Below are 25520 nucleotides of genomic sequence, written 5' to 3'. Positions count from 1 at the left end.
CACCTGATGTCAGCACTCCAAACTACATTCGTTCCAGTGCTGACATAAGGAGGAGAAGAGGGGGCAGCTGGCAAGAGGACGCTTGACTTTTCACCTACTTATTTTCCCTGAAGATAATATCCCCTAGGAGATGGGATGGGAGGGGGGTACATTCCTGGGAGCTGAAGTAGTAGATATGGGGAGAGTGATTTGGAAGATGGCCAATGAGATGCAGAGAATTGGGGAACGGAAAGGGAAGGTTTGGGGTCAGGAAGTCAGTGTTGGCTACGACGTAGTCGGGGACAGATTGTCGTGCTTAATAAATGAAAGATTTCATCAAAGACTATTTGTTTGGAAATGCAATTTATTTGAGACGACACCGAAACCTAACACCTGACCTACTCCCGCCGTTCTCCTGTTCCCCCCCCCCAGCTCAAGCAACGGCTTCCCTGCTCAGCCCCAACAAGCTATGCATCCATGGTGCCCGCACCAGCATCCCGAGAGAAGCAGAGAAGATCATCGCTTGCAAGCAGACAAGCAGAGGTAGCAAGCGTATGCCGTGCTGTGGGAAAAATGGGAGGTCCTGTTGTCCCGCAGAGCTTGCCGCTGCTTGAGCTGGGAGGGTGGCCAGGAGAACGGCGAGACTCAGGGAGTAGGTCAGGTGGAGCTGGCTGCTCAGTAGCTGCCCCGCCGCTGCCAGACGTTTGGGTGCCTGGGCTTCAGATCGCTCGCTCCCTCCCTCCCTCACACACACACACACACACAGAGGTTGGAGAGCTCTCTTGCTCGCTCGCTCTCCAAGCACCCCATGCACAGCCCATTTGAGGAAAGGGCACGGACGGCTGGGCGCGTTTGACTGCAGGAGGTGCAGCGCAATGGGGTTGTTTTTTTCACTGAGGCAGACATCTGCAGCTGACAACTATAATGAATATGTCCACCTGCCCTCCTGAAGCACCACCGCGGCGAACAAAACTACCCCATTGCGATGGATGCATAGCTTGTCGGGGCTGAGCAGGGAAGCCACTGCTTGAGTTGGGGGTGGGGGGCAGTAAGCTGCTAGCTCCTTCCCCGCAGCCCTGCCATGCTTGCCTGTCTTCCACGTGGACTTCTGCTTGCCTACCTTCGCAAGCTGGCCACCAGGATGCCAGGAAGGCAGCATGGAAGGCAGGCAAGCATGACAGGACTGTGGGCCGTGGATCAGTTCGGGGGCGTGGCCAGCCAGCCATTGCTCCCAGTTCGGCGAACTAGTCTCCATCTCGGCTACCTACTTGCCCGAGCCGGTCTGAACCGGGAGCATTTCACCCCTGATCTAAGGGGGTAAGACAGTAAGGGTTCAAAAGGGTTTTTTTTGATTTGACCTCTATTTTGATGGTAGCACCTTTAGAATTCAAGAAGAGAACCAACCTAGAACTAAAAAGAAATTTCCTGAAAGTACAGTAAGAACAATTAATCCGTGGAACAGCTTGCATCCAGAAGTTGTGGGTGCTCCATCACTGGAAGTCTTTAAGAAGAGACTGGATAGTCATTTGTCTGAAATAATATAGGGTTTCCTGCTTGTGCAGGGAGTTGGACTAGAAGACCTCCAAGGTCCCTTCCAGCTTTCTTCTGATTGATAGTGGCACTCCTTAAAATCAAAGGATTCAAGGAGAGAACCAACCTAGAACTAAAGAGAAATTTCCTGACAGAACAATCAATCAATGGAACAACTTGCCTCCAGAAGTTGTGAATGCTCCATCACTAGAAGTCTTTAAGAAGAGATTGGACCAGGGGTGAAATGCTCCCGGTTCGGACCGGATCGCCCGATCTGGTAGCGATGGTGGTGGATGGTTCGGAGAACCAGTAGCAAAAATCTCTGCAACCGCCCTCCCACCATGCCCAGCTGAGCCACCCGATCATCAGAGGCTTTTTTTTTTAACTTTTAAAAGCATTTTTTCTACAACCTCTTCTGACGAAAAAATGCTTCTAAAAGTAAAAAAATAAAAGCCTCTGATGATCGCGCGGCTCAGCTGAGATCGTCAGAGGCTTTTCAAAGCATTTTTTCCCTGCAACCTCTTGGCTGAAGAGGTGGTAAAAAAAAATGCTTTGAAAAGCCTCTGATGATCCCAACTGAGTTGCCTGATCATCAGAGAGGCTTTTCAAAGCATTAGAAAAAAATGCTTTGAAAAGTTAAAAAAAAAAAAAGTTGGCCATGCCCACCCAGTCACATTACCCCACCCCCCACCAAGCCACGCCCACAGAACCGGTAGTAACACATTTTACATTTCACCCTTGGACAATCATTGGACAGCATTTGCCTGAAATGAAACAGAGAGTTGGACTAGAAGACCTCCAAGGTCCCTTCCAGCTTCTGATTGATTGATATTGATTGATTGGAATATAATTGTAGGGCCATCACCATGTCACTTCTTGTTTTTTGGGCAGGTAAATGTACAGTGTGTCCTTCCCATTTATACTTCTGTTTTAATTCCATTTTTTTTAACGTCATCTTTGAGGTCAGCCTGTTGCCAAGTTTTTCCATTTATGATGTGATCTTTCAGTGAGATTTGTAGCTTATATATATATATATTTTCCCCTGCATGCGGCATGACTCAGAGCTTCTCTGCATCTGATCTCCATCCGTTCTCTACTTCAGAAGAACTCGTATTTTATATCTGCCCTTTATCAGAAGAGAAATGAAACTTTCGCTTCTCCACACTGGGCCATTAGAGCAAGGAGGGAGCCGTAGCTCACGATGGACAAGGAGAGGAGGTTGAAAGAACGCTTAGATAAATTCAACTCTGCGAGGCCAGATCGATTACACCCAAGGCAGGAACAAGAGGAGATGATTGCCGGATTGCTGAGGGTGACCTCTGAGAGCTCCCAGAGAAATGCTGAAGAGCGGGAGACGGGAGGAGAGAAAATGTTGTCCCTGACTTCAAAAAGGGGGAGAAGGAAATGACAGTTCTGTTAGCTTGACATACATATTGATTCAGACCAGGCATTCACTAGTTCAGATACATATCTATCTGTCTGTGAGTGTCTGATAGTCTCTCTCTCTCTCTCTCTCTCTCTCTCTCTCTCTGTCTCTCTCTCTCTCCTGTCTGTCTGTCTATATCTATCTATCTATCTATCTATCTATCTATCTATCTATCTATCTATCTATCTATCCATCCATCCATCCATCCATCCATCAAACTAACCTCTCTCTCTCTCTCTCTCTCTCTCTCTCTCTCTCTCTCTCTCTCTCTCTCAGCTTTCTGTCTCTGTCTGTGTATATCTATCATCTGTCTGTCTGTCTGTCTGTCTGTCTGTCTATCAATCTATCTTATCTATCTCTTTCTATCTATATCTATCTATCTATCTATCTATCTATCTATCTATCTATCTATCCATCCATCCATTAAACCTCTCTCTCTCTCTCTCTCTCTCAGCTTTCTGTCTCTGTCTGTGTATATCTGTCATCTGTCTGTCTGTCTGTCTATCAATCTATTTTATCTATATCTATCTATCTATCTATCTATCTATCTATCTATCTATCTATCATCTATCTATCTATCTATCTATCTATCTATCTATCTATCTATCCATCTATCCATCCATCCATCCATCCATCAAACTAACCTCTCTCTCTCTCTCTCTCTCAGCTTTCTGTCTCTGTCTGTGTATATCTCTCATCTGTCTGTCTCTGTCTGTCTATCAATCTATCTTATCTATCTCTATCTATCTATCTATCTATCTATCTATCTATCTATCTATCTATCTATCTATCTATCCATCTATCCATCCATCCATTCATCCATCCATCAAACTAACCTCTCTCTCTCTCTCTCAGCTTTCTGTCTCTGTCTGTGTATATCTCTCATCTGTCTGTCTGTCTGTCTGTCTATCAATCTATCTTATCTATCTCTATCTATCTATCTATCTATCTATCTATCTATCTATCATCTATCTTATCTATTTATCTATCTATCTTATCTGTCTTATCTCTCTGTCTCTCCCTTCATCCCTCCATCCCTCCATCCCTCTCTCCCGCCCTCCATCCATCCATCCATCCATCCATCCATCCATCCATCCATGGGTTTCTGCAGGGAGGGGGCCAAAATGTCAAGGCAGCAAAACTAAGCCCCTCTCGCTTTAACACATGACATGCCCATAAGAAAGGCCAGTCTCTTTTCTTATATGGTGGTGACCGCAGTCTTCACTTTTCTGACCCCTCTCCCTGCACAGACACCCCGGCATTTTCCATATGGGGTGAAATTTTAAATAAACACACCCCTGCATAACTCCCCATGTGGCAGGATGGTTACACTAAGAACTGACAGGTGCCGTCACGCGAACAATATGGCAGCTATCCAACCGTCATTGACTAGGAAGGAGGCCCCAAATATTTATTTGGCCGTGACTGATGGATCGCGATATCAAACATGAATCGATCTGAGGTCTTTGCCAGAGGTGAAATCTACTTACCTTCCCCACTAGTACATGCGCGGACACTCTACGCACGCACAAACCCTTCTGCGCATGCACGGAGGGTAAAAAACACGTTACTTCCTGGTTAAAACCAGGAAGTAACGACAACCGGGTGGGTGGGCAGAGCCTCACGCTGCCATCTCTACCAGTTTGCCGAACCATCCGCCGCCATCACTACCGGTTCAGTCAAACCGGTCCGAACCAGTAGCATTTCCCTTTGCCCTTTCCAGAATTGGCTTTTTCCACATCAGTGCAGAATGTCCAAATCGCAGTGAATGTCCATGCTTTGTAGGCCCCCATCCTGGATTGGGAGAGGGGTCTCCCCTGGTTTGCAAAAGCCACTGCCCAGCGGTGAAGTTCGCACAGCAAACCTGCCAGGAATCACAGCCAACCGATATCTCTCTCCAGGGCAATTTTAAAACCCAGGAAATGGAGTCTGTCGGTTGACAGGTTTCATTCGGCAGGCAGATGCCAGCTGTCTACAGTCTTCAAAAGCCTCCTCAGATGTCTTCAAGGTCTCGGAGGAAGCGGTGCTGCTTTGCGAGGTATTGAAGTCTGAATCACTTCAGGTTAAGTGATGGAAAAGTCGCCAGCTGGGTATTCTTGTCTGTCTCTGACCAATCAGGATCGGTTTGACAGCTCTGGTCATTGTAGGGATGTCTGTTTAGAGCTTGCTCAGGGCGAAGAAATCTTCACAGCTGATCCTCGACTTACGATCACAGTTGACCCCCACAAATTTATGTTGCTTCTTGTTGTTGTTAGTCGCGAAGTTGTGTCCGACCCATCACAATCCCATGGACAACGTTCCTCCAGGCCTTCCTGTCCTCTACCATCCTCTGGACTCCATTTAAGCTCACTCCGACTGCTTCAGTGACTCCATCCAGCCACCTCGTTCTCTGCCGTCCCCTTCTTCTTTTGCCCTCATTCTTTCCCAGCATGAGGCTCTTCTCCAGGGAGTCCTTCCTTCTCATTAGGTGGCCAAAATATTTGAGTTTCCTCTTCAGGATCTGGCCTTCTAAAAGAGCAGTCAGGGTTGATCTCCTCTAGGACTGACCGGTTGGATCACCTTGCAGTCCAAGGGACTCGCAGGAGTCTTCTCCAGCACCAGAGTTCAAATGCCCCAATTCTTTGGTGCTCGGTCTTCCTTATGGTCCAACTTTCACAGCCATCCATTGCAACTGGGAAAACCATCGCCTTGACTATACGCACTTTTGTTGGCAGGGTGATGTCTCTGCTTTTTAGAATGCTGTCTAGATTTGCCATAGCTTTCCTCCCAAGGAGCAAGCATCTTTTAATTTCTTGGCTGCAGTCCCCATCTGCGGTGATCTTGGAGCCCAGGAAAATAAAATCTGTCACGACCTCCATTTCTTCCGCATCTATTTGCCAGGAATTGAGAGGGCCGGATGCCATGATCTTAGTTTTCTTACTGTTGAGTTTCCAACCAACTTTTGCACTCTCCTTCTTCACCCGCATCAAGAGGCTCTTTAGTCCCTCTTCATTTTCTGCTATTACGTTGCTATGTCGTTGCATATACGTTGCTATGTCAGACATTTAAATGTTTGGTCCCATTTTATTGTCCCCTCGGTTAAGCAAATCACAACCGTTGTTAAGTTGGTTGTTAAGTGAACATGGTTGTTAAGTGAAGCTGGCTTCCCCGTTAACTTTGTTTGTCAAAAGGTCACCAAAGGGGGATCATGGGACTTTGGGATGGGACACTGCAAGCGTCATAAATAGGAGTCGTTGGCCAAGTGTTGGAATTTTGATTACGTGAATGTGGGGATGCAGCAACGTGTGAAAAAATGCTCCTAAGTCACTTTTCTCCATGCCGTCGTAACTTTGAATGGTCACTAAATGAATGGCTGTATGTAAAGGATTACCTATCCTAATACCTATCTCTTCCCACTTATGGCCATGTTGCTTGTATCTTTACAACTTATATTGTTGGCATTGTTTCCTACTATGATTTGATTGCTGATCAGTATCCTAGGACTATCACTAAGTGTTGTATCTTATGATTCTTGACAAATATATTTTATATTTTCTTTATGTATACCGAGAGTATATGCACCAAAGATAAATTCCTTGTGTGTCCAATCACACTTGGCCAATAAAGAATTCTATTCTATTCTATTCTATTCTATTCTATTCTATTCTATTCTATTCTATTCTATTCTATTCTATTCTATTCTATTCTATTCTATTCTATTTTATTCCATTCCATTCCATTCCATTCCTTATTCTATTCCATTCCTTATTCTATTCTATTCTATTCTATTCTATTCTATTCTATTCTATTCTATTCTATTCTATTCTATTCCATTCCATTCCATTCCATTCCATTCCATTCCACTCCACTCCATATTCTATTCTATTCTATTCTATTCTATTCTATTCTATTCTATTCTATTCTATTCCATTCCATTCCATTCCATTCCATTCCACTCCACTCCACTCCACTCCACTCCATTCCATTCTGTATTTTATTTTATTTTTCTTTTCTTTTCTTTTCTTTTCTTTTCTTTTTTCTTTTCTTTTCTTTTCTTTTCTTTTCTTTTCTTTTCTTTTCTTTTCTTTTCTTTTCTTTTCTTCTCTTCTCTTCTCTTCTCTTCTCTTCTCTTCTCTTCTCTATTCCATTCCATTCCATTCCACTCCACTCCACTCCACTCCACTCCACTCCATTCCATTCTGTATTTTATTTTATTTTTCTTTATTTTTCTTTATTTTTCTATTCTATTCTATTCTATTCTATTCTATTCTATTCTATTCTATTCTATTCTATTCTATTCTATTCTATTCTATTCTATTCCATTCCATTCCATTCCATTCCATTCCACTCCACTCCACTCCACTCCACTCCACTCCACTCCATTCCATTCTGTATTTTATTTTATTTTTCTTTTCTTTTCTTTTCTTTTCTTTTCTTTTCTTTTCTTCTCTTCTCTTCTCTTCTCTTCTCTTCTCTATTCCATTCCATTCCATTCCATTCCACTCCACTCCACTCCACTCCACTCCACTCCATTCCATTCTGTATTTTATTTTATTTTTCTTTATTTTTCTTTATTTTTCTATTCTATTCTATTCTATTCTATTCTATTCTATTCCATTCCATTCCATTCCACTCCACTCCACTCCACTCCACTCCACTCCACTCCACTCCATTCCATTCTGTATTTTATTTTATTTTTCTTTTCTTTTCTTTTCTTTTTTCTTTTTTTCTTTTCTTTTCTCTTCTCTTCTCTTCTCTTCTCTTCTCTTCTCTTCTCTTCTCTTCTCTTCTCTTCTCTTCTCTTCTCTTCTCTTCTCTTCTCTTCTCTTCTCTTCTCTTCTCTTCTCTTCTCTTCTCTATTCCATTCCATTCCATTCCATTCCACTCCACTCCACTCCACTCCACTCCACTCCACTCCACTCCACTCCACTCCATTCTGTATTTTATTTTATTTTTCTTTATTTTTCTTTATTTTTCTATTCTATTCTATTCTATTCTATTCTATTCTATTCTATTCTATTCTATTCTATTCTATTCTATTCTATTCCATTCCATTATTCTATTCTATTCTATTCTATTCTATTCTATTCTATTCTATTCTATTCTATTCTATTCTATTCCATTCCATTCCATTCCATTCCATTCCATTCTATTCTTTCTGGATTCAGAGAAAGCCAACAGTTTTACAGGCTGAGCATCTCGGCAAACATCTTTGTCCCTCCGATACCCATAGCTTGGATAGGATGAGCAAAGCATTGGAGGTCTGTGCAAAGATTATGTGGACAAGAATAGGAGATCTCTTTCAAATATTAAAGCATCAGTGTTTTTCACAACTCTTTCAAAAGCTGGCTTCTGTTGTTTGCACACAGATGGGCAGGCCCAGACAATCTGAAGAACAGTTGCAGGAATTGGGTATGTCTAATTTAATGAAAAGAAGGACTAGGGGTGACATGATAGCAGCCTTCCAATATTTGAGGGGCTGCCACATAGAAGAGGGAGTCAAGCTATTTTCTAAAGCACTAAAAGACAGGACAAGAAACAATGGATGGAAACTAACCAAGAAGAAAAGTAACCTAGAACTAAGGAGAAATTTCCCAATGATAAGGGCAATCAACCAGTGGAACAGCTTGCCATCAGAAGTTGTAGTGTCAGCACTTCAACCTGCATTTACTCTAGTGCTGACATAAGAAGGAGAAGCGAAGGCGTCTGGAAAGGGACGTTTGACTTTTCACCTACTTATTTTCCTTGGAGATAATATCCCCTTGAGATGGGATGGGAGGGGGGAAATTCCTTTGAGCTGGAGCAGTAGATTAGGGGTAGAATGACTTGGAAGATGGCCAATGAGTGCAGGGGAGTGGGGAACGGAAAGGGAGGGTTTTTGGGGCTGGAAGTCAGTGTTGGCTCCGTTTGGAGTCGGGTTAGAATGTCGTGCTTAATAAATAGGAGTTTTTCTTCAAAGACTTTGTTTGAAATGCAATTTATTTGAGACGACCTCGAAACTTGACATGTAGGTACTCCAACACTGGAAAGCTTTTAAGAAGATATTGGACAACCATTTGTCTGAAATGGTATAGGGTCTCCTGCTCGAGCAGGGGGTTGGACTAGAAGACCTCCAAAGTCCCAATGGTCATGTGATCAAAATGTTCCAGGGTGACGGGATCTCCTTTTGCGACCTCCTGACAAACAAAGTCAATGAGGAAGTCAGATTCACTTAACAACTGTGCTACTAATTTAACAACTGTAGTCGTTCTCTTAACAACTCTGGTAAGAAAGGGATCAGATAAGGGGTCTGGAGGCTAAACCAAATGATGAATGATTGAGGGAACTACGTATGTCTAGTCTAATGAAGAGAAGATCTAGGGGAGACATGATAGCAGTCTTCCAATATCTCAGGTGCTTCCACAAGGAAGAGGCAGTCAAGCTAGTTTCCAAAGCACCTGATGGTAGGACAAGAAGCAACGGATGGAAACTAATCAAGGAGAGAAGCAACCTAGAACTAAGGAGAAATTTCCTGACAGTGAGAACAATTAATCAGTGGAACAACTTACCACCAGAAGTTGTGGATGCTCCATGGCTTGAGATTTTTAAGAAGAGATTGGACAGCCATTTGTCTGAGATGGGTTTTTTTTTTTTTGTCTCCTGTTTGAGCAGAAGGGTGGATTAGAAGACCTCCAAGGTCCCTCCCAACTCTGTCATTCCGTTATTCCTACAGATACCATTGGGATAGAGGGCCTTTGCCTCTAGGGTTGTCTTGCCGGGTGGCAGCCTCTACCTGCCCTTCTTTGTGGACGGAAACTATACCGGGTCAGCTCTAGTTAGTAGAAGACCACTGGAAAGCATTTTTCATATTGTCCCAAAGAAAGCTTCCTAGCCATCTCCATGACGCCATTAGAAGTCAAGCTTCCCTTTGAAGACTTCCACTATTACTTCAAATATTAAAAAAATGGTTGCTGGAATTGGGTACTTCAAGTTTAATGAAAACAGTGACCAGGGGTGACATGTTAGCAGTGTTCCAGTAGTTGAGGGGCTGCCCCAAAGAAGAGGGGGTCAACCTATTCTCCAAAGCACCTGAAGGCAGGACAAGAAGCAATGGATGGAAGCTAATCAAGGAGTGAAGCAACTTGGAATTAAGGAGAAACTTCCTGACACTGAGAACAATTAACCAGTGGGACATTTTGCCTCCAGATGTTTTCAAGAAGAGATTTGTTCTCCTGCTTGAGCAAGTGGTTGGACTGGAAGATCTCTTCAAGAAGAGATTTGTTCTCCTGCATCAGCAAGTGGTTGGACTGGAAGATCTCTTCAAGAAGAGATTTGTTCTTCTGTTTGAGCAAATGATTGGACTGGAAGATCTCTTCAAGAAGAGATTCATTCTCCTGCTTGAGCAAGGAGTTGGACTACAAGATCTCTTCCAACCATCTTATTCTATGTCCTATATTTTGCTGCTTCGTAGCTGAAGGAGAAGAGCGTTTGTAAGCATGATCCACATATATGTTGTTGTTTTTTTACCCTGGCATGCTTCCTTCCAGCTCCTGCACCATGTGGGAGAGAGCCCTAAGTTATATTTTTCCTTTCCAACTAAATTAATAAATACATCTGAAACCAAGTGGAAACATCTCAACGGGCTTCCTGATGTAGTGATGGGAAGTGTCAGCACCCGGAGTGCTACATGCCCAGAGAATTATGCAAAATCCCCTCCTCCAACTCTTCCTACTCAGGCTTTGAGAGTGGACCTGGTGGCCTCAGATCCAAAGGAAGGGGATGATGGACCATCTGGATGAAGGGCCAACCTGAGAAATTTCCCCCCTCCCTCATGCAAAAACAGACCATGGTCTGTTCTCGTCTCTCCCTCAATTTCAAATGTTGGAGTTACTTGCTGCCGTGACAGCGACGTTCATCCAAATTTAAGCACATCACTTGTTTCGTTGCACGAGGCACATGGTGCCTTAATGTGCCATTCTACTTGCCAAGCCGAAGTGCCCTGAAATGTTAATTTTGTTGCGAGAATAAGTAAAAAGGAGCTAAAATTAAAAAAGCCTGCCTCGAGGATGAATGTCAGACGGAGCTCCGAGGAGGAGGGACTGAAGGAGAGGCTGGTGTCTTAAGATGCACAGAGATAAATCTGCTGTCCCTCAGTAACAGCTTCCATATGCATTTACCAGCACATGATCTTTGAGCGGAAAAATTGCGGTGGTTGGCCAGACATTTGTCACAAGCTGGCCAACAAGAATGGGGAATATGGCTATTTATGTAGTCCTTTCGGCACGCTCAGCGCTGATGGTTTAATTTTTGCCTCTTTAGACCGGTCCATTTTTTTTTTTTTTGCATTTCATTTATCAAGAGCTTAGAAAAGGGAGTTAAATCTTTCTCCCAAAAAAATAAAAAAAAATTCACTGAAGAGAATAATCCTTCATTTCCACGTTGAGGCAACTTCTCTGTGAGGAAAGAATACAATGTGTGGACAATTGTGTTTGCGGGAGATGGCATCTGAATAGCTGGAAAAGCAACGGATCCAGGCCCAAGGAGAAGGCATTGATTTGAGTCCCAAAGGTGCTTTAAAAAAAAAAAAGGCAACTGGACTTTCCTGTTTTTCCTTGAAGAGGTTTCACTCCTCATCTGAGAAGCTTCTTCAGTTCTGACTGAATGGTGGAGAGAATGGAAGGATTTCTATTCCTTGCAGTCATCTGGTTGTTTGCATTCTTTCTGAGAGTTGTTGAGGCCACCTGGAGGTTTATCCCACTCAGCCTCATTCAGACGTTTTAGGATCTGATTGAGGATACTTAATTTCACTCCTCCTTCTTTTCCTCCTTCTCTTCTTCTTTCCTCCTCTTTCTCTTTTCATTCTCATTCTCTTTCTCCACCTCCTTCTTTTTTCTCCTTCACCTCCTCCTCTTCTTCCTTCTTTCCATCTTCCTCTTTCTATTATTCCTCCTCCTCCTCCTCCTCCTCCTCCTCCTCCTCCTCCTCCTCCTCCTCCTCCTCCTCCTCCTCCTCCTCCTCCTCCTCCTCCTGGCAAACCTCTTCTAGCACTGATGATGTTACCTAGTTGGGTAATGAAATATCTGCAAGAAAACAACCAAGCTCAGAGAAAACCAAGCACCTCACAGTTCTCCTCCTCTTCTTCCTCCTCCTCTTCCTCCCCCTCCTCCTCCTCTAGTTTTAAAATATCACATTCTTTATACTGGTGTTTCTATGATATAATAAAACCACTTTTAGGAAGGATAAAGGTAAAGGTTAAGGTTCCCCTCACACATATGTGTTAGTCGTTCCTGACTCTAGGGGGCGGTGCTCATCTCCGTTTCAAAGCCGAAGAGCCAGCGCTGTCCGAAGACATCTCCGTGGTCATGTGGCCGGCATGATTCAATGCCAAAGGCGCACGGAACGCTGTTCCCTTCCCACCAAAGGTGGTCCCTATTTTTCTACTTGCATTTTTTACTTGTTTTCGAACTGCTAGGTTGGCAGAAGCTGGGGCAAGTCACGGGAGCTCACCCCATTATGCGGAACGAGGGATTTGAACCGCTGAACTGCCGACCTTTCGATCGACAAGCTCAGCGTCTTAGCCACTGAGCCACCGCGTCCCAATTTAGAAAGGACCCATTCAGATTGGTATCACCAACATTAGCAATAGCCGGCAGGCATAAAATTCTAGAGAAGGAGGGGGAAATAGAAAAAGAAAACTATTAGTTTAAGACTAAGGGAAATAAGTACAATTGTATTAATTGAAGGACCAATACGAAACAAATGCTTCAAAAGATTAACTTATTTGTGTGTTGTATGTTGTATAAATGTTTTTATATGTTTTTATATGTGTTTTAATAAAGTTTATAAATTTTAAAAATTAAAAAAAAAAGTTCTAGAGAAGGCATTTGGAAACTGAAATCAACCTAAAGAGAAATTTTGATTTATCGTATCGTCTGCACATTCTCCTCAACAGGAAACTGTTGAGGGCTTCTGAGTACCCTTGAAACTGAAAATAAATAATATGAAACAAAACAGAGTATGATTAAGGGATCCTAAGATATCCTAAACTCCTTGAGGTTTCCCCATGTAGAGTCATTAACTAATGGGATCTAGATTTGTTTCAAGGAGGAGGCTATCGATTGTCCCACTGAATGATTTCAGTAGTTGCTGCAAGAACAGACTTTGAATTTCAGCTCTTTAGACCCGATCGGCTTTAATTAGCCTGAGGTTGACAGCTGAGATCTGAGATGGTGGCATCATGGGAATAGAAAGCAATCGTGGAGCTCATTAGAAGCCAACCTTGGCCATTAAGGGACTCATCAGGTGGAACTTGAATGTCAAGTGAGGGAATCATTCGGAACTGACTCTGCACGGATAGGTTGGAGAAGAGAAGTCATCAAATCTCTTTCCAGATCAACGGGAGGAAGTTTGACCTTCTCCAATTCTTTCCATTATAAGCTCTGAACCCCAAACCAAGTATTATCTTTACAGAATAACTGAAAAGGATGTTGGGAGTCTAGTTCAATCCTCTGCTTGAGCAGGAGACCTTATTCCAGATAAACGACTGTCCAATCTCTTCTAGAGAATCTCCCATGAGGGAACATCTACAACTTCTGGAGGCAAGTTGTTCCACTGATTAATGGTTCTCCCTGACAAGAAATTCCTCTTCGGTTTTCTAGGTTGGAGCTCTCTTTGATAAGCTTCCATCCATTACTTCTTATCTTGCCCTCGAGTATATATTTTGGAGAATAGGTTGACCCCTCTTTTTTTTTGGTGGCAGCTTCTTAAAAACCCTTCAGTGATGGAGCATCCATAACCAATGGATGCAAGGGTTATTATTGTTCTCCCTGTAAGGAAATTTCTCCTTAGTTCTAGGTTGCTTCTCTCCTTGATTAGTTTCCACCCATTGCTTCTTCTCCTGCCTTCTGGTCAGGGGTGGGATTCAAAATTTTTAGCAACTGGTTCTCTGCCCAGTTGCTGGGTGGGCATGGCCATAGTGGGCATGGGCTACTCGGCCTCCTGCACCACGGCGGGAGGGAGTATTTTCACCCTCCCCAAACTTCAGAAGTTTTCCTTGATCCTCCGGGAGAATGAAAACAGCCTTCCCTGGGCTCCGGAGGCCCTCCAGAGGCCAGAAATGGGCCCGTTTCCACACTTGTGGAAATGTTTGGCCTGTTTTTCACCGTCCCAGAGCCTCTGCGTGGGCCCTGCACTTACCTGGCATCCAAAACAGGCCACATGGAGACTCCTGGGAGGGGTGGGGTGCCGTGGGAGGGGCCAGCTACTCCTTTTTTTTTTTTTGCTTTAATTTATATTCTGCCCTTCTCCGGAGACTCAGGGCGGCTTACAGTGCGTTAAGCAATAGCCTTCATACTTTTGTATATTTATACAAAGTCAGCTTATTGCCCCCACAACTGGGTCCTCAATTTACCTACCTTAGAAAGGATGGAAGGCTGAGTCAATCTTGAGCCTGGTGGGATTTGAACTTGCAGTAATTGCAAGCAGCAGATGTTAATAACAGTGCATTAGTCCACTGTGCTACCAAGGCTCTGTTGAAACTACCGGTTCAGCAAACCAGATGTAAAATTTGCATCTGGTTCTCCAGAATCAGTCTGAACCGGCTGAATCCTACTTCTGCTTCTGGTGTTTTGGAGAATATCTTGACTCTTTCCCTCTTCTTTGTGGCAACCTCTCAAATATTGGAAGACTGCTATCATGTCACCCCCTGGTCTTTTTCTTCTGATGTCAAGTTCACAAATATATTGTCCTCCAACGTGAAAGCAGGTCACAGCTCTGAAATATATAAATGGCAATGCTTCCAGTCTATCTGTTTTGCCATTTCGGGAAAACAGATTTCAAGCAAGCTTGAGAACCACATCGCCAACTAGAAAACCTTCAGATTGGTAGGAACTGAGATAGAGGGAAAAAAAACAGGAAGGGATGTGGGACTCATAGGGAGAAGTCCTCTTCCTAAACTAATTTGAATCCTGAACTTCTTAATTACAAAGCCGCCAGCTTTGTTTAGAAGAAATGAAAACATTTGGAGCAGATGAGGAACCAAATTTAATTTAATTTAATTTAATATTTAAATTTATATACCGCCCTTCTCCCGAAGGACTCAGGGCGGTGAACAGCCAGAAGTAAAAAAAACATCAAATACAAAATTTAAAAACAATCTAAAAATAAATTAAACATTTTGGCCCGACAGTTAAAATCCCCCATTAAAAATCCAAATTAAAATACACAATTGGAGAGAGAAATAAATATTTCTCAACATTTCACCGGGGAATTTCTATGATTGTTCAGGAAAATCTGTATCTCCGCTGTACAGATTGTTTCTGTACATTTTAAATCCTGAAAACAAGATTGATGGGTTGGGGTTTTTTTTGTTTTTTTTTTGGCACTGGTTTTAATTATATCAAGATATCAAAATTGTTTATTTTGCTGCTGTCCCGCGAGCCGTGGCAATATTTCTTCTGCGGACCAGCAATTGTCCCAATTTTGCTGTCTTCGGTTTAATGATATGTTGTATTAATTTTGAGAGAGGCAAAAAAAAAGAAAACCAACAACCCACTCTTCATAAAAGATGGAATGCGTTAGGAATTAATTGCTCCTGTGCCTTTCTCCCTGTCTACTTCTTCAGCAGCTTTAGAATCAAAGTGTCCTCAAAATTTGATTATATTTTAGGAACAGCTGCATCACTTCCCAAACTAAGAGTTTGTAGAGATTCTCCATCCTCCAGGTCATGGTTGTCCCAAAGGTGCTTTTTCAGAAGGCAACTGGACTTTCTTATTTTTTCTTTGAAGACGTTTCACTTCTCATCCAAGAAGCTTTTTCCGTTCTGACTGAATGGTGGGGAATGGAAGGATTGATACTCCTTGCAGACAGCATTCTGGTCATTTGCATCCTTTTAGAGAGTCATTGAGGCCATTTGGAGGTTTATCTGGGTCTTCAGGGACACCTGAGCGGTGTAAATGGTTCCTGTAGGCTACAATTTTTTCCCTCTCGAAATCCATTCAAAATCCCACGCCGTTCCAAGGGTGTTCATCCCAATGTCAGGTTTCGAGGTCGTCTCAAATAAATTGCATTTCAAACAAAGTCTTTGAAGGAAAACTCCTATTTATTAAGCATGACATTCTAACCCCCGACTCCATCGTAGCCAACACTGACTTCCAGACCCAAAACCCTCCCTTTCCGTTCCCCACTCCCCTGCACTCATTGGCCATCTTCCAAGTCATTCTACCCCTAATCTACTGCTCCAGCTCAAAGGAATTTCCTCCCTCCCATCCCATCTCCTAGGGGATATTATCTCCAGGGAAAATAAGTAGGTGAAAAGTCAAATGTCTCTTTCCAGATGCCTCTGCTTCTCCTTCTTATGTCAGCACTAGAGGAAATGCAGCTTGAAGTGCTGACACCCAAATTGCATAGCTAAAAGTCTGTAGAGATTCTCAGTCATCCAGGTCATGGTTGTCCCAAAGGTGCTTTTTTCAGGAGGCAACTGGTTTTTCTTGTTGTTTTTAGCAACCGGTTCTCTGCCCGATTGCTGAGTGAACGTGACCATGGTGGGAGTGACCTACTCGGCCTCCTGCACCATGGCAGAGGGGACGTTTTCGCCCTTCCCAAGCTCCAGAGGTTTTCCTCAAGCCTCAGGGAGGGCGAAAATGGCCTCCCCTGGGCTCCAGAAGCCCTCTGGAGGCCGGAAATGGGCTTTTCTCCGGACTTCCAGAACTTCCGGGAGGCCCGTTTTTCGCTCTCCTAGACCCTCTGGGCGGGCCCTGCACTTACCTGGCATCCAAAATGGGCCACGTGCAGACTCCTGGGAGGGGCTGCGTGGGCGGAGCCAGCCAGTCATTGAAACTACCGGTTCGGTGAACCAGATGTAAAATTAGCATCTGGTTCGCCCGAATAAGTCTGAACTTTGCTGAATCCCACTCCTGGTTTTCCCGTTGGGCCTGGGGACTTCAGAGTGATATGGAGCCCATCCAGGGGTTGTTCTGTTGTCCCCAGGTGAATTTTCCTCGCGGTTTAATTGTTCGATATTCCTTGCAGTCACGAGTGGAAGAGCTTTTGGGTGTTCCATCACTGGAGAGGGTTGGATTAGAAGATATCTAAGGTCCCTTTCAACCTGATTGTTCTATTTTTTTTAATATTCTGTAATGTTGATGGTTGAATCTAAAACTATCCACTCTTCAGTATCCTCCTTATTGATTCTAATGAGAGAGATACAGTAGTGGCCAAAATGGTGGGAACCTTTTGGGAAAAATGTATTTTGGAGGTTTGATGGCTAATAACACCCCTTTTTTTTGGGGGGGGGAGTTTCAAGATAATCCTATTCTACTGCTGGAATGGCCTGGGAATAGCCCAGACCTTCTTAACCCAATTGAAAATCTATGGAGCCAACTAAAGAAACTTGTTAGTCAGAAGCGACCCAGCAATAAAACCCAGTTAATAGAAGCCATCATTCAATCTTGGTTTTACATGATAACAGCTGCGGAACTAAAAGACTTGGTTCACTCAAGGGGAAGGCATTGTAAGGCCATAATTCATGCTAAAGATTACCCAACTAAGTATTAACTGACGCAGTGATCATTTTTGTATATCTTGTTTTTTTCTATGGTGATCATTTCTGTATATCTCGTTTTTTCTACGTGTTTCACTCTTCTCCTTTATACGGTAACTGCTATTCTAATAGCAAATCCTTCCTAAACGTTATTGCATTACATTCTTGATTCAATTATTTATTTATTATTTATTTATTTTATTATATTTCTATACCGCCCTTCTCCTGCGGGACTCAGGGCGGTGCACAGCCGAGATAAAACATAACATATAAAATAAATAAATATATAAATAAATTAAAAAACAGGTTAAAAACAATTAAATAATTTCGGCCCAGTAATTTAAAATAACCCAATTAAAACCAAATTCAATTAAAACTGAGAGGATGGGATCAATTATCTTTCCATTGATATATTATTTTATGGTACTACTCCCCCCCCAAAAAAAAGTGGTGTTATTAGCTAGTTTTAGAAAACACACTTTTCCCAAAAAGGTTTCCACAATTTTGGCCACTAACTGTATGTACTTCCCTTTTAAAAAAAAAAACACACACACACAAAAGTCAGCCCTATATGGATTATTTCAGTCCTGCTTTCTTACTGCATTTATCTCAAAAGAAAAGTAGGCATAGCCTCCTCAACAATTTCTCTTTATAATGGAAGTTTAGGTCACCTGAGATCAGGAATGGGAACATATAATGGAGTCTTTATTGTTTGTCTTCTGATCTTCCTTCCGAAGGATTTGCAGATCTTACATTTAGCCTCACCTTGATAAAAAGGGCCTGTCTTCCAATAATGTGATTTTTTTTCCCCTTTGTTCTGTCTTTCAAGCAAAAGTTTGGAGAAGAAGATTTTGCAGACGTGTTCATCTAGATTCTTCTTTTTTCTCCCTTCTTTTTCTTTTTCTTTTTTTCTTCTAGCTAATATACACTATAATTCCCGGAGTCAGTCTTTACGGTCTACGGATAACCGGAAAAAAGATGACATGGAAGACTTCCAGCAATACGGATATCCTGCACCTCAGATCGGTACGTAGCCCAAAATGTTAGACTGAAATAAATGCAAGAGACCAAGAACGGGGATCAGGTCAGTGATGAAATGTAAAATGTATTACTACCGGTTCTGTGGGCGTGGCTTGGTGGTGGTGGTGGTAATGTGACTGGGTGGGTGTGGCCAATTTTTTTTTTACTTTTAAAACCAGTTTTTCTACAACTACTTCGGCGAAGAGGTTGTTAAAAAATGCATTCAAAAGGCTCTGACGATCCCAGCTGAGTTGCCTGATCTGCAGAGGCTTTTTTTTTCTTTTAAATGTCTCTGACGATCCAAGCTGAGTTGCCTGATCGTCAGAGGCATTTAAAAGAAAAAAAAAGCCTCTGCAGATCAGGCAACTCAGCTGGGATCGTCAGAGTCTTTTGAATGCATTTTTTTCTACAACCCCTGAAGAGGTTGTAGAAAAAAAATGCTTTTAAAAGCCTTTGACGATCCCAGCTGAGCCACGCGATCATCAGAGGCTTTTTTTTTTTTTTACTTTTAAAAGCATTTTTTCGGCTGAAGAGATTGTAGAAAAAATGCTTTTAAAAATAATAAAAAAAGCCTCTGATGATTGTGCGGCTCAGCTGGGCATTGGGGGGGGGGGCAGGGATTTTTGCTACCGGTTCTCCGAACCACCCGCCTCCATCGCTGATGGAGGTGCAGAAAACAGGTCCTTATGTGCAGGTTCAAATTAACTGATTTGAATTTCCATTAGGCAGGGGTGAAATCTACTTACTTTCCCTACTGGTTCGAAAGTACATGTGCAGAGGGTAAAAAACAGGTTACTTCCTGGTTAAAACCAGGAAGTAATGACAACTGGGAGGGTGGGCGGAGCCTCTAGCTGCCTTCGCTACCGGTTCTCAGAACCACCAGCCGTCATTGCTACCGGCTCAGCCGAACCGGCCCGAACCGGGAACATTTCACCCCTGCCATTAAGGCAGAAGAAACAAAAAGGGAAGATTAAAAAACTGAGAGTTCATTGGCCTCCAGATATTCACTTCTAAGACATTATTGGACTGTCTTAGACCGACATCCTTAGCCTGGTTATAGCAATAGCATTTAGACTTATATACCGCTTCACAGTGCTTTACAGCCCTCTCTAAGCGGTTTACAGAATCAGCATATCTGCCCCCAACAATCTGGGTCCTCATTTTACCAACCTCGGAAGAACAGAAGACTGAGTCAACCTTGAGCCTGGTGAGATTCGAACTGCCATACTGCTGGCAGCCGGTGATCAGCAGAAGTAGCCTACAGTGCTGCACTCTAACCCAGGGGTGAAATGCTTCCGGTTCGGACCGGATCACCTAATCCGGTAGCGATGGAGGCGGGTGGTTCGGACAACCGGTAGCAAAAATCCCTGCGCACACACACCCCCATGCCCAGCTGAGCCGCACAATCATCAGAGGCTTTTTTTTTTTTACTTTTAAAAGCATTTTTTCTACATCCTCTTCCAACGAAAAAATGCTTTTAAAAATTTTAAAAAATGCCTCTCTGCCGATCAGGCAACTCAGCTGGGATCGTCAGAAAGGTATTTTTTTAAAAAAGCCTCTCTGACGATCCCAGCTGAGTTGCCTGATCGGCAGAGGCTTTTCAAAGCATTAGAAAAAATGCTTTGAAAAGTTAAAAAAAAAAAAAAGTTGGCCATGCCCACCCAGTCACATGACCACAGAACCGGTAGTAACAAATTTTACATTTCACTTCTGCTCTAACCGCTGCGCCACCGCGGCTCTTATGAAGATTCATAAGGATATAAAATTCACCCAATTGGGGAGATTCGCACAAGACGTGCATCCATCCGTTAAGCCAACAATTTGGGTGTGAATAGCAATGTGACTGTGAGGCCCTTTCTGAGCTTGGTTGTTTTCTTTTAGACATTTAATTACCCAACGAGGTGACAGCATCAGTGCTAACGGTGGTACCTAATTGGGTAATGAAACATCTGCAAGAAAAGAACCAAGATCGGGGGGCACCAAGAGACCCCACAGTTCAACCCTGAGCCACAACTGTTCTCTTCTACTGGTAGCATAGGAAGTGTCCTGTAGTATTGGAACCTTATACTACCTGAGAAGGTAGTATCCTTCTCAATTTGGCAGCTGTCTATATAACAATTGCTGGTGGGCAATTGCTGATACCAGGAGGAGTACAGGCAGTCCTTGACTTACAATAGTTCTTTTTTTTTAATTTGATTTATATGCCGCCCTTCTCCGGAGACTCAGGGCGGCTTACAATGTGCTCAGCAATAGCCTTCATACTTTTGTATATTTATACAAAGTCAGCTTATTGCCCCCACAAACTGGGTCCTCAATTTACCTACCTTAGAAAGGATGGAAGGCTGAGTCAACCTTGAACCTGGCGAGATTCGAACCTGCAGTAATTGCAGGCAGCTGGTCTTAATAACAGGGTGCTTTAGACCACTGTACTACCAAGGTCATTTCATGACCATTCTAAGTTACAACGGCACTGAAAAAAGTGACCTACAACCATTTTTCACACTTATGACCGCTGCAGCATCCGCACGGTACGTGATTTATATTCGAATGCTTAACAACAGACTCACATTTATGAACGGTTGCAATGTCACATGACATGAGGGGGGTCACGTGATCCCCTTTTGTAACCTTCAGATGAGCAAATCGGCAGTGAGCTGAGGTGGCGCAGTGGTTAGAGTACAGTACTGCAGCTACTTTAGCTGACTGCTAGTTCCGCAGATCAGCGGATCAAATCTTACCGGCTCAAGGTTGACTCAGCCTTCCATCCTTCCGAGGTGGATAAAATGAGGACCCAGATTGTTAGGGGGCAATATGCTATTTAGTATACTGTCTTTGGTGTAAGCCGCCCAGAGTCCTCGGAGAGTGGACGGCATAGAAATATGACTAATAAAATAAAAATAAAAATAAACTCCATGGGGGAACCAGATTCACTTAATAACCGAGTTACTCATTTAACAACTGCAGTGATTCGGTGAACAAATGTGGCAAGAAAAAGTCCGCAAAATGGGGCCAAAACTTACTTAACAAATTCCACACTTAGCAAACATAAATTTTGGGCACTATAGTAGTCATACGTCAAGGACAACCTGTACTGCAGGGGTGAAATCCAGCAGGTTCTGACAAGTTCGATAGTGGAAATTTTGAGCTGTTCAGGAGAACCGGCAAATACCACCTCTGACTGGCCCCCAAAGTGGGGTGGGAATGGAGATTTTGCAGTATCCTTCCCCTGCCATGCCCATCAAGCCATGCCCACAGAACTGGTAGTACAAAAAATTTGGATTTCACCACTGCTGTACTGCATATATAGGGGAACCTATTGCCAGGTGCAAAACTCAGGTCCATACATGAAGGAATCTTCTCAGCTAATGCTCAGCACCTGCTTAGAGCTCGATTACACTCAACAGCAACCAAGGGGGATGGGGCTTCGTGGCTGTGTAATGACTCTAAACCAGGGTCTCCAAACTTGGCAACTTTAAGACTTCTGGACTTCAGTTCCCAGAATTCCTCAACTAGCCAGTAAAGAAAACTCTTGGCTGCCACCTAGCATCACTGCAGAGTTTTGCAGCTCAGATGCGCTACACCGGGGCAGTTAGCACACTTAATTAACCCAGATAAAGACAGGATGATTGGTTTAACCCCATGCATAATACTTGCTTTTTTTTTTTCCCAAAAGACAACTGGACTTTTCTTTGTTTTTCCCTGCAGATGTTTCGCTTCTCATCCAAGCAGCTTCTTCGGTTTGGAAAGTCAGAACTGAGGAAGCTTCTTGGAGGAGAAGCAAAATGTGTTCAGTGACATGGCTGCATTTATGCACAATTGCAGTCTCCCCTAGTCCTACGATCACATTTTATGATTTTTAATTTTTTTTTTGCTGAAAACCAACACTTATTTCGGGTTTTGGCAATACTGTGTCGATAACAAACCGTTGGTTCACTTAATAACATTGGATTTACTTAACGACACTGCAAAAAAGGTCGTAAAAACAGGTCGTTCAGGCGACAAGTTGCTATTCCGACGTACGACTGCAACGGGCAGATCCCAATACAGTCGTTTCTTAAGGACTGCCTGTAATGGAATTCTTGCTTAATACACCCCCGTTTGCTACCTGCATTATTTATATAGCTTGTATAATTGCCTAGTTTTGACCTTGACATCTCAGAGAAGGAAATGCTCCCCGTTCCCATTGTCCCACGTAAGGTCAAAGAAGAAACGTTGGCTCCCCAAGAGAGATCACAACTTAGAGCAGTGAAGGTTAACCTTTTACGTCACCGTGTGCTGACCAAGAGCCTTGATAGTACAGTGGTTTAGTGCACCCTGTTATTAACACAGCTGCCTGCAATTTCTGCTGGTTCGAATCTCTCCAAGGCTCAAGGTTGACTCAGCCTTCCATCCTTTCTAAGGTGGGTGAAATGAGGACCCAGTTTGTGGGGGCAATAAGCTGACTTTGTATAAAAATATACAAAAAGAATGAAGGCTATTGCTTAACGCATTGTAAGCTGCCCTGAGTCTCCGGAGAAGGGCGGCATATAAATCAAATTAAAAAAAAAAAAATGGCACGCAAAACCATCCCACCTAGACCATATGTCTTTGCTAGCCTTCACACACATGGGAGCGCCGAAATCCGGAAGAGAAGCATTTCATCGTGCATGCGCGTGCTGGAACCCAAACTTCCTGTTTTCAGTACGGAGGCGCACCCGATGAATAGCTGGCTGTCGTGCATTTGCACGATGGAAATCCAGAAGTTCGGGGTGCTGGCGCACGCATGCATGATGAAACACTGCTCTTCCAGGTTTTGGCGCTTCCACATGTGCACAGGCCAGCTGACCGGCATGCACGTGTGCACAAGAACGTGGAAGAGGAGCCAGCGAGGCCGTGCACCCTGCGTGGGATGGTTCTGTGTGCCGCTTCCGGCACACGTTCGCCAACACGGACCTAGAGAATCCATGCCGCGTCTCTCTTGACCCGTCTCTACATCTCTCTAACACAAAAAAATAAAATAAAATAAAAAAAATGCAGACCCAGTGGGTGGACAAGGATAAGAAAATCTCCTGTGTTCTGCACCTTGACAGGTGATCCAGCGGCGGAAGAGTGGTCGCCCTGGAGCGTCTGTTCGACCACCTGTGGGGAGGGCTGGCAAAGTAGGACTCGGTTCTGTGTGTCGTATTCGTACAGCACCCAATGCAGCGGGCCCCTCCGCGAACAACGGCAATGCAACAATTCTGCTGTCTGTCCAGGTGATGACCTTCACAACCTCCCCCCCCCATTATTCCCCCTTCTCTCTTCCAGACGCTTGGGTAGGGTCTGCTTCCTGCTGAAAGAAGCTTCAGAAGCAAATCCGGTGGGAAACTGCAGAATTCTGCAATCTGTATAAATAATGCACACTAAGCACAACCATTCTGGAATAGTTTTAGCCTGCAGAGATCTTGGTGTTCTCTAAGCTTCTTTATTGCATGATGATGTTTCATTACCCAAGTAGGTAACATCACCCGTGCAACTGTTATCCAACTAGTTGGAGAATACAGAATAACAGAGTTGCAAGGGACCTTGGAGGTCTTCCTTGCTTAAGCAGGAGACCTTAATTCACTCCAGATCAATGGCTAACCAATCTCTTCTTCAAAACCTCAGGGTGATGGAGCACCCTCAACTTCTGGAGGCAATCCGTTCCACTGATGAATTGTTCTATTAAGAAATGTGTCTTTACTTCTACAGTAGTGGCCAAAATTTTGGAAACCTTTTGGGAAAAGTGTATTTTTGAGGTTTTGATGACTAATAACACCACTTTTTTGGAGTTTCAAGATAATCCTATTCCACTGCTGGAATGGCCTGGGAATAGCCCAGACCTTCTTAACCCAATTGAAAATCTATGGAGCCAACTAAAGAAACTGGTTAGTCAGAAGCGACCCGGCAATAAAACCCAGTTAATAGAAGCCATCATTCAATCTTAGTTTCACATGAGAACAGCTGCAGAACTCAAAGACTTAGTTTACTCCATGGGAAGGAGTCGTAAGGCTGTAATTCAGGCTAAAAGTTACCCAACTAAGTATTAACTGACGTGGGTGATCATTTTTGTATATCTTGTTTTTTCTACGTTTTTCACTTTTTTTATTTATACTGTAACGGCTATTCTAATAGCAAATCCTTCCTAAAAGTGATTGGATTACATTCTTGATTAAATTATCTTTCCATTGATATATAATTTTATGGTACTACCATGTTTCCCCGAAAATAAGACCCTGAAATAAGCGCTCGGCCTTATTTTCGGGGAGGTTTTATTATTTTGGGGATGCATGGAGCAAGATGGGCGTCTTACCTAATTTCCAGCTCTGCATTTAAATATTTTCGGGGAGGGCTTATTTTCGGGGGTGAGGCTTATTTTAGCACATGCGCTCAAAAGCCCGATTGGGCTTATTATCAGGAGATGTCTTATTTTCGGGGAAAAAGGGTACTCCAAAAAAAAAAAAAGTGGTATTTTTAGCCAGTTTTAGAAAATACACTTTTCCCAAAACGTTTCCACAATTTTGGCCACTACTGTAGGTTCAATCTCTCATTAAGCTTCTGACATTCTCTGGAAAATAGATTGACGCCCTCCTCTCTGTGACTATCGCAAAACTGCTATCATGTCACTCCTAGTCCTTCTCTTCATTAGACTAGACATTTGCAGTTCCCACAACCGTTCTTCGTACGGTTTACTGATGAAGATAGTTGGACTGATGATGTTATCTAGTCGGGTAATGAAACAACTTCAAATCAACAGATAAGTTCAAAAAGAACCAAGAAAGCCACAATTGAACTTCTTAGGTACAGATGTTCTTTTTTTTTTTTTAATTGGATAGTTTCCCCTCACTTGTGTTATTTCTGAAAGGATTACAAGGAACTTGGACTCCGTTCCAAGTCACAATGGAAAATATATATATATCACCTCATGGTTCCTGCCTGCCTGAGAAATTTCACCCACAAGCATATGTTTTCCGTTGTAAAAATAATTCAATGTGTGCTCTTGAAAAGGGCAAACCAGTAAGATGGTTGCAGTGGGATGTTAGAGGGATAATTTGTTTTGTGTTCTCATTA

General features: G+C 43.2%; 1 protein-coding gene across 1 annotated transcript in view; it reads left to right on the top strand.

The window, feature by feature from the left end:
• Positions 1–25520, top strand: part of ADGRB1 (adhesion G protein-coupled receptor B1) — a 280832-nt gene that overhangs the window by 58482 nt on the left and 196830 nt on the right. Inside the window, exons 3-4 of the mRNA XM_070939737.1 lie at positions 18351–18458; positions 23522–23686. Of these exons, the coding sequence (XP_070795838.1) occupies positions 18351–18458; positions 23522–23686 (273 nt within the window). The remainder of the gene's footprint in view (positions 1–18350; positions 18459–23521; positions 23687–25520) is intronic.

The sequence above is a fragment of the Pituophis catenifer genome, unplaced genomic scaffold, assembly GCF_029215685.1.
Source record: "Pituophis catenifer annectens isolate HBS135680 unplaced genomic scaffold, rPitCat1.0.hap2 SCAF_3, whole genome shotgun sequence".
Classification (NCBI taxonomy): Eukaryota; Metazoa; Chordata; class Lepidosauria; order Squamata; family Colubridae; genus Pituophis; species Pituophis catenifer.
Note: the sequence above shows the minus strand (reverse complement) of the source record. Positions and strands in the feature narration are given on the sequence as shown.